This window comes from Triticum dicoccoides, chromosome 7A, assembly GCF_002162155.2.
Source record: "Triticum dicoccoides isolate Atlit2015 ecotype Zavitan chromosome 7A, WEW_v2.0, whole genome shotgun sequence".
NCBI lineage: Eukaryota > Viridiplantae > Streptophyta > Magnoliopsida > Poales > Poaceae > Triticum > Triticum dicoccoides.
Genome location: NC_041392.1, coordinates 553,599,477 through 553,609,141, shown reverse-complemented (window position 1 = coordinate 553,609,141; position 9,665 = coordinate 553,599,477). Strand labels below are relative to the sequence as shown.

At 49.2% G+C, this 9,665-nt stretch overlaps 1 protein-coding gene and 1 pseudogene across 1 annotated transcript; both read left to right on the top strand.

Annotated features, from left to right (window-relative positions):
- The first annotated feature begins 2,878 nt into the window (after nucleotides 1–2,878).
- Nucleotides 2,879–5,803, top strand: LOC119333412 (protein S-acyltransferase 18-like). The gene is made up of 9 exons (XM_037606312.1): nucleotides 2,879–3,096; nucleotides 3,193–3,306; nucleotides 3,408–3,755; nucleotides 4,000–4,068; nucleotides 4,169–4,240; nucleotides 4,377–4,505; nucleotides 4,597–4,677; nucleotides 4,777–4,941; nucleotides 5,028–5,803. The coding sequence occupies exons 1-9, from the start codon at nucleotides 3,046–3,048 to the stop codon at nucleotides 5,595–5,597; spliced, it is 1,599 nt and encodes a 532-aa protein (XP_037462209.1). The 5' UTR covers nucleotides 2,879–3,045; the 3' UTR covers nucleotides 5,598–5,803.
- A 2,203-nt stretch (nucleotides 5,804–8,006) lies between these two features.
- On the top strand, nucleotides 8,007–8,145 carry LOC119334896 (annotated as a pseudogene).
- The last annotated feature ends 1,520 nt before the right edge of the window (nucleotides 8,146–9,665 follow it).

The window sequence follows — 9,665 nt, the reverse complement described above, 5'->3', positions numbered from 1 at the left end:
AAAACGGAGGAAACGAACCTCCTACGGTCAAAACGGGGGTCCTGTTGATCGGGAGGGGTGTGGCGTACCGCAAAACGGAGGAAACGGACTTGTGTTGGAGCGCTACGGTCGAAACGGGGGTCCTGTTCATCGGGAGGGGTGTGGCGTACCGCAAAACGGGACTCCACGGGGTACTGTTCATCTCCACCGTCGACCCCCTCCAGCCTCCACGAGCTACTGTTCATCCACCGTCGACCTCCTCCACCTCCACGGGCTCCTGTTCATCCAGCCTCCACCGCGCGCTACTCCACCAGCTACTATTCGTCCACCCCTCCACCGTCTACTGTTCATCTAGCCCTCCACATCACGGGGTCCTGTTCAACCACCCCCCCACGGGCACCCCTCCATCGTCTACTGTTCATCCTGCCCTCCACACCACGGAGTCCTGTTCATCCACCCTCCACGAGCATCCCTCCACCGTCTACTGTTCATCCAACCCTCCACCACACCACGGGGTCCTGTTCATCCAGAGGCAACGCCACCGCTCACTGTTCATCCAACCCCCCCCCCCAACGCTCACTGTTCATCCCATCAATCGGCTTCAGTTAGCAGCAGTAGCCAAGGAATCACTCGATCGGGTTCAGTTAACAGCCATCGATTGATCGATCGGATGTGTCTTTTTTTGTAGTGCCTACTACTGCACTAGCAGCAGCGCCTGGCCTGAGGCCACTGTACTACTGCTCCCGAGGTGCGGTACTACCGTGAGCACTTGCGGTACTACCGCGCCAGAGGCTGGTACTACCGCAAGGACCTGCGGTACTACCGCTTCAGAGGAGCAGTACTACCGCATGCCCCAGTTCAGCAACACTAGGAGACCTTCATTTTGCATATATAGACAAGGAGAGACGGAGGATGCTCCAAAGATCCAAAGGAAAGGTGGTGCAAAAGGAGTAGACGTGTACGTGATGATTCCACCCAAACATTTTCAAAGCGGATCCCCTCTTAATAGTACGGCTTTCCTACGACTCAAATCCACCAAAAAGAAACATAGAGAAACGTCGTCTTCAATAGTCTTCGAGGGGCACCAAATCGTCCTGTGCCTAGTCAAGATATGTCTGAAATACTCCATGCACATGATTAGTCCACAAAAGCATTGTCATCAATCACCAAAACAACTAAGGGATAAATATGCCCTTACATCAAGGCAATTGTTTCGGCCATAACAAGATTGTGATCAATAGTGTCATCTTAATGGCAAAAAATTAGAGTAGCATCTCACAGGGATCCTTGCTCTCCTTACATGAACTTGCACATAACCAGATAAAAAACAAAACCACATGTCATGATTCAGAAGCAAATGCATCAGAATAAAAAAAATGCTCAGAAGCACTTAGCAAATGAATGGCATCATCTGGATGAATATAGTTTTTTTTCTGACTTGGTGTTAAATGGACTACTTGCACTGTAAGTTTGACCAGGAAAGCATAATCAGACCTCAAATAGATCGATTACACCTACAACTAAAATAAGTAGATCACATGAATTTGCTTGAGAAGTTTGTAGTGCCAAAAGAAAGGAAATCTTGAAAAGAAACACCAACATCACTGAACTTTACCCCGACAGAATTGCAGATCCTCTGCCACTTCTTTCATTGTAATCAAACAAGAATTTAGAATATACGATAACGCAAAATACAAAAATTAGGGAGTAGCTTGAGGCCTGATTGAGTGGTAGGGGGAAATTAGGTTAGCAGGGAAGAGGTAGCAAGCTAAGAGGAACATCTGCGCGTGGTGCTCACCATCGACATCGTAGGGGGCAGGTTGCTGACATCCACCTATACATCCGTGTAACCCCCGACCTCCTCCTTCTCCGCCGCTGTATCTCCTTCCATCATGAAGCCTACTCCGTTCTCCCCATCTCCTACGCCCCGACTCTGCTCCGACTCCACCCATGGTCCACCACGACCACAAGTGCCTGCTCCATCCACTACCTGGATGGGGATCAGTGCTGGCTCCTGAAGTAGGGGATCGATGGCGCCTCCTGAAGCAGGTCGATGTTTGCAAAGGGATCCACGATGGCAAGGGGTTCGGCGGCGTCAAATGTTTGTGTTGACGTAGCGACGAGATCGGCAGCGACGAAGGGAGGTAGCGCAGGGATCGAGGGCGCTCTGGAGGATTAGATCCTTATTTGTGATGGCTCCTGTCGAGGTAGTGTAGGGATCAGCGGCGGCTTGATGCGAGTGCGAGGGCGTCGGCGAACGGATCTGCTGTGACCTGGATGGGGATCGAGGGCACTCTCGAGGCCTCGCCCGCTCGTGCATGCGAGTCGTCAATTTTTTTTCGTAGGTTTTTTTTGTTCGTTTCTCTAGCGTGCGAGGGGACTACCTGGAGGCGTCGCTCCCTTCTAACGTGATTTTGGTTGGGTTTTTTGTCGAGGGGATCGTTACTTGCGGGGGAGGTGGGAGGTGAGAGGAGAGACGAAAATAAAACAGACGAAGGATGAGAGGTGGGACGAAAAAAATTGTGAAACAGAGATTACCAACTGCTTCATTAGAAGTAGAGATTATGGTGATCACTCGGATATGGGAAGCCGTCCCCGCAAAAGAAAAAGTGAAAATCCTCACTCGGTCTTTGTATTTGGAGTCCTGGGCCTTGGGCTGCGAAGGCCCCTAACACTCCGACTCATGGGCCTTGGGCTGCGAAGGCCCCTAACACTCGGACTCCTGGGCCTTGGGGATTAGCATCTCGTTTCGGGCTCCTGGGCCTTGGGCAGCGAACGAAACACGCTCAAGAAACATCTCTGTCCCCGGAAGTTGTCAGTCCGGCCCGCACAGCCGCCCCGGCGATTCGAAATTCAAAACAGTAGGAGGAAAGGAAAGCCGTTGCTGCGGGCGGCGGCCCTGCCCCACCTGTCAGAGAGAGCACACAAGCCGCCTCCTCCTCTCTCTAGTACCACGCCCGCCGCTTGACTTGACCTGACCAGAGGCGAGAGCAGAGCAGCGCGCTCGGATCGAATCCAACCCAATCGAATCTGTTCGCAGGGCGCGGCGGCGAGACCTCGACGGCCATGGCCTGGCCCCGGCGGCACGGCTGGCAGCTCCCCCTCCACCCGCTCCAGGTCCGTCTCCGTCCGTCGCCCTCTCTTCATCTCCCCCCCCTCTTCGCCGCTTCCAGCGCCACCATCCGACCTCGCGCTTTTCTCGATCGATTGCAGCTCGTGGGCGCGGGGGTGTTCGCCGTCCTCGTCACGGCCTTCTACGTCATCCTCGGGCCCTACCTCGGCAGCGCCGTCGCCGGCAACACCCTCCTCGCGCTCTTCTCCGTCTCGGTAAACCAGCGACCTCCCTCCCTCTCTTGCCCAAACGCGGCTTTGCTCGTGCCCTCCTCGCGTTGCCTTGCGCTGACGGCATCGACCCTGGTCGACGACAGGCCGCCGCCACCGCGGCCCTCTACGTGCGCTGCACCGCCGTCGACCCCTCCGACCGGACCCACGCCAAGAAGGTGAAGAGGCAGCGCAGTCTCGCCAGGGGCGGCGGGCGGAGGCTGCCGAGGCTGCGCTACGGGTACATCCTGTGGCGGTACGCGGCGCGGCTGCTCAAGAGGGTCGAGGTCCGCGTCATGAACCGCTGGGTGCGGAGGAGCTACCTCGAGCAGTGGAACTCCAGTGTCCAGCTCGACCCCATGCTCCCCTTTGCCTTCACCAGCCTTGAGGACATCGTCTCGCCGCACGCCACCGACGACCAGGACATCTCATTCTGCCCAATCTGCGACTGCGAGGTCTCCGCTTACGTCCCTCTCCCTCATCTCTAGTTTACAGACCTTCTGTGTTTCAAAGAAACCAAGAAATGCGGCTTATTTGAGTGCTTTGGGAGCAATTTTTATTTCTATGTGGAGAGGTTAATTTCTGAATATAGGGTGTGTTTAATGGACTGGATTCATGTGTTGTTAGTCAAGTTCAACAAGTGAATTACCTCTGTGACAACAGTTTAGCAATCAAGAACTTACGAAGCTTAAACTACAGGTGAAATTGCGCAGCAAGCACTGTAAAACTTGCGACCGGTGTGTTGATGGATTTGATCACCACTGCAGGGTAACCACTATAACTATGCATAGCTCACTTCCAAATCTCTGGCTCTGCTCTTCATCTCTTGGGAAGTCAATTGATTGATCATGTACTTTCTTCAATGCAGTGGCTCAACAATTGCATAGGGAGAAGGAATTATGCAGCATTTATCCTGCTAATGTTCTTTGTTTTGCTGATGGTGGGTGCTAACTCTCTGCAAATTTGCAATTCCATTTGTTTCAAAATTCCACTGATATTTAAATGCCCAGCATTCCAAGCTGTTTTTCATTTGACCAGTTCTATTTGGTATATGAATTTGCAATCTACTTTATCAGCTTGTTATCGAGGGGGGAACAGCGGTTGCGATTTTTATTCGCTGCTTCATCGACAGCAAAGGGCTGAAAACTGAAATGGAGCACAGGCTTCACGTAGGGCTACCTAAAGGAGCTCACGCAGCATTATCTGTAAGTTATGACAAGAATATGCCTGGTGACAAACTTCATTGATGCATTTCACTTGTGAAGCTCACACTTTTCTCTTTAATTTTGGCCACAGATGGTATTTGTCATCTTCACTTTGTACAGTACTGCAGCACTGGGTCAGCTCTTCTTTTTCCATGTTCTGCTCATTAGAAAGGTTTGCATTTTGCCAAACACATACTTATGTTACCAGTGTGTGGAGCTCGGAAATATGCTCACATTTTTGGAAGCCTCATTTGCGTATTTTTCACTACAGGGAATGAGGACATACGATTACATCCTTGCTATGCGAGAAGCTGCACAGGCATATGATCCTTTTGATGACTCTGATTTTTCCTCGGACGAGAGCATTGACTTCAACTCTCCAGAAAGGCCATCCTTCTTGTCAAGGATCTTATGCAGAAAAGATGAAGTGAATGAGGTAAGAGGGGATACATTGCTTCCCTAATATGTATAATTTACTGTCAGGTAACTTCATAGATAACAAAACAATTTTGAACATGATAGAGTACCCGAAAGCTATCGATTAGGATCGACGAGAAGGAGGCCAATGATGCAACAAGAAGGAAGGATGACGTCTCGATCAACCCATGGACGTTGATCACTATGAACAAGGACAAAGCAATGGCAGCCGCTGAGCGTGCGCGTGAGCGAATCAGGCAGAAGTTGCCATCCACGACCATCTCCCCGATGAGACCATTACCATTGGAGACAAAGAGAGGTCCTTTGAACCAGGGGAGAAGACCCATCATAGCAGTAACAGGGAAGGAGAACCAGGAGACAAGACCCATCATGACAGTAACAGGGAAGGAGAACCAGGAGACAAGACCCATCATGACAGGGAAGGAGATCGTGCCTGCACTCACAAAGAGCTGGCTGTCAGGGTCACCAACTGCGAGGTTGTCAAGCCCAAGGAGGCGGTTTTCAGGTTCATCATCACCCAAACCTCAGAGGTGCAGGGCCAACTTTGACTTGAGACTAACAGAGGTGTCAAGAGAGCTTGATACCCGCGTCTCAAAGCAGGTCATGTGCTCTGCTGTCATTAAGGGCGCCGAAGATGAAGATTCTTCGTCGTAACTTATGATGTTGTTCAGCCCACAAAATTCATTCAATTTTTTGTTACTTAAACCTATGTGTTATTGTGTGCTGTGCTTTCTTAGCCCATGCACTCCTTCACTGCTGTATACATAGTTGTATGTTGATCTCTTGTACTACATCCCCCTGAACATTTAGTACAGCAATGCCATGGTTATTCATCCCAGGACCATCAAATTTTCCAATCATGGTCAATTTGTCATCTCCGTTACTGTTATGATGTCACCTTTTGTTTTTCAATTCTTCACTTGTGTAGTTGTCATGTTAGTACTTGTGGTATTTTACAGTAGGGATCAACGAATGTGAATCATCCATCCAAGTCAATTCCAAAGGGGCAAGGGCCAGAGCTGCAAAATGAATGAGTGTGTGGTTTGTATGACAAATATTTTGAAGGAGAAGCAAGAATAAGTGCTATGGTTATTGACTACAAAATGATATAAGCTCCCTGTCTTGCAAGAGCAATGACAACACCTGTTCATTGATCCCTGTCATCACCTGTTCATTGCTAGATCATATTCCCAACTTTTTAGATTAGCCTGAGCAATTGCTCTATTTTACTTGGAAAAATCTCCTTCTAAATGTTACTCCCCTCTATCCAAAATCAGTGTCGTGGTTTTTGTTTAAATTTAAACTAAAACCAAGACACTTATTTGGGATCGGAGGGAGTATTGTTTTAGGATGTTTGCTTGCATAATGATGATAGAAATGATTGTATTGCAGTACAGATTGTTGATGAGGCACAGTGGGATGATATTGCTATTTTTATAGCTGTGGTGTGATCTTTGTTAACATGACCTACATTTTATATCATAATTCCTAGCTTAGTGCGTCATGGTTTTTGCTACCATAACTCTGCTTTTAGCAAGCTGGTGTGATCTTTGTTCCATTTTAGGGCTTGTTGTTTTGCACAATTTGGCTAGTTCCAAGCAAAAGGAAATCGGTAGCACCGGTGAGATGTGGGACAGTGTTACAACTATCAAATCTTTTTCATCACTTCACCAGTTGAGGCTTGAAAACAAAGATTTCACAATGCAGGTTAGGGCTAGATGTAGGTCGTCCCATTCTGATTTGCTTTGCAAGCCCAGTATCTCAGATAATTTGTTTTGAACCAACGAAAAGTTTGATGAATGAACTTCACAAACTGCATAATGCATGCTTGACTATTTGTATTTATCACTGTTGTCTAAAAAGTAACTCTGCAAAACTTTGTATGCAGTGAGTACTACTACCTACCAAAACGTCTTCTATTTTGGAATAGAGATAGTACAATGTGTTGCTAGCATGAAAAGGAGAATCTGATTTACGTAAGAAAAGTTAATCTGGTAAGTTCCCTTGAGATGTTCCTTGGTTTGCCTGCATGGCTTGTCCATTTTTTACATCCAGATCAACTGTGGATCTTGCATCGCAGCATAAGCACATGGAAAGGTTCACACAGAAGATTCTTTTCAGAAACAGTACTCGAGTTGCAGCAAAGGCACCAAATCACTATTACACTTGGCAGACATGTTTTCGTGGAAACTTCACGCTGATTTACAGAACATTGTGCTGTTTGCAACATTATGCTCCATTGGACCGCAACGGACATTACATCAGTTCTCATGTTGCTAATAGTACTTCAAGCAATCTGTTAAACCATGCAATATTCAGGTCCAAGGGGCGCACCACGCACCGGTTTAGTTGAGATAGGCTTCGGTCTAGGTTGGTTAGAGTATATGGTTGTAATCTCCTCATGTATATCTTATCTCTACTTTCCTTGTACCTCAAGATGTAATCTCAACAACCTTGTATGCTTATCAGGGATATGCTTATCAGGAAACCGTCGCCTCTAGAGAGGTACGACGTTCTCCGCTTTTTTACATGGTATCAGAGCCACCTCTATCCATCGCATCTAGCAAAACCCATCCAGCGCCAGCCATGTCGTCCTCCTCCAGCACCGTCCAGGCTTCCCTTGGGCAGGTTGCAGAAAAGCTCACCCGCACCAACTACGTCCTGTGGCGTGTGCAGGTGACACCGCAGCTGAGAGGGGCTGGCCTCTTCGGCTACGCCGACGGCTCCATGCCGGAACCTGTCAAGATCCTCGTCACGAAGGACAAAGACAGGAAAGAAGAGCAGACACCGAACCCTCTCCATCCGATCTGGTTCAAAGAAGGGCAGCAGGTACTTGGATACTTGCTCAATACTCTCACCAAAGAAGTCCTCGTGCAGGTTACCTCCATCGCCACGCCGCACGAGCTCTAGGCGGCTCTCGCCCACATGTTCTCATCGCAGTCCCGAGCTCGCGTCAACAACATCCGGGTTGCTCTCTCCACGGCGCAGAAGGGGACGCAATCTGTTGCGGCCTACTTCGCCCAGATGAGAGCGCTTGCCGATGAGCTCGCAGCTGCCGGAAAGCCCATCGATGATGATGAACTTGTCTCCTACATCACCGTCGGCCTCGACATGGAGTACCAACCCCTCGTCTCCGTCAACGACACGCGCACCGACACCATCAGCATCGACGACCTCTACGCTCAGATGAGCAACTTTGATCAGCGCCTCGCCCTCTACAACAACAACTCGGGCGGGGGCTTCAAGTCATCTGCTAACGTGGTATCTCGCGGTGGCGGTCGCGGTGGTGGCGGTTCACGCTATCGTGGACCTCCGCGCGGCAAGGGCAAGCCGCCATCTGGCGGAAACAGTGGCGGCGGCAACTCCTCTCGTGGTGGCGGCGACGGCGGCGGGTGGCCCTCCAACAACAACAATAGGGGCCGCCATGGTGGCAGGCCTCGCGCCAACCCTGATGCGCCGCGATGCCAAATCTGCGGCAAGCTAGGCCACACCGCCCGCGACTGCTGGTATCGCTATGAAGATGATGGCGAATCCTCACAAGATGAGAAAGTTGCAGGTGCTGCTGATGGCTCCTACGACATCGACACGAACTGTATGTGGACAGTGGCGCAACTGACCACATCACGAGCGAGCTAGAAAAGGTGACAGTCCGTGAAAAGTACCGTGGGCAAGACCAAGTTCACACTGCCAACGGAGAAGGTATGAGCATTAGCCACGTTGGTCATTCAGTGCTTAAAACCCCCCATAGAAATATTCGTCTAAGAAAAATCTTGCATGTCCCTAGTGCTTCGAAAAATCTCCTTTCAGTTCATCGCATTGCCATTGACAATCATGTATTCCTTGAGTTTCATCCGTCTTTCTTTTTGATCAAGGATTAGGTCACGAAGAAAATTCTGTATCGAGGTAGATGCGTTCGAGGGCTGTACCCGTTGATTCCGGAGCTTAGGAGATTGAATAAACAAGCCTATGGTGTCACCAAAGTCTCTTCAACACGGTGGCATGATAGATTAGGGCATGCATCTTTTTCTTTAGTTGAACACTTGCTTAAAAAGAATAAGCTCCCGTTTGTTGGTGAGCGAGATCGTGAAACAATTTGTGATTCATGTCAGTGTGCTAAAAGTCATCAATTACCCTATCCTGTGTCTACAAGCATCTCCACCAAACCTCTTGAGCTCATTCTTTCCGATGTTTGGGGTCCTGCCCCAAAATCAGTTGGCAGACACACTTATTACGTCAGTTTTATCGATGACTATAGCAAGTACACATGGATCTATCTCATCAAAAAGAAATCTGATGTTTTTCAAGTTTTTCACAACTTTCAAGCATTAGTAGAAAAAAAGTTTGATTGCAAAATCCTAGCTCTCCAATCCGATTGGGGAGGGGAGTACCGCAACCTCAACTCCTTTTTTCAGCAAATTGGCATATCACACCACGTGTCATGCCCCCATGCTCACCAGCAAAACGGATCAGCTGAGCGCAAGCACAGGCATATAGTTGAAGTCGGCATGGCCTTACTTGCGGCTGCCTCTATGCCTTTGAAATTCTGGGATGAGGCCTTTCTCACCGCAGTCCACCTCATAAACATGTTGCCAAGTAGAGTCATCAACAATGAATCTCCAGTAGAACGTCTCCTTCATACAAAACCAGATTACACATCTCTATGAGTATTTGGGTGTGCGTGTTGGCCAAATCTTCGGCCATACAACAACCGCAAACTCATGT

Coding starts and splice junctions, on each gene's coding strand:
- LOC119333412 (XM_037606312.1), top strand. CDS start 3,046: ATGGCCTGGCCCCGGCGGCACGGCTGGCAGCTCCCCCTCCACCCGCTC. Junction 3,097..3,192: donor TCCCCCTCCACCCGCTCCAG/GTCCGTCTCCGT, acceptor GATCGATTGCAG/CTCGTGGGCGCGGGGGTGTT. Junction 4,506..4,596: donor GAGCTCACGCAGCATTATCT/GTAAGTTATGAC, acceptor TTTTGGCCACAG/ATGGTATTTGTCATCTTCAC.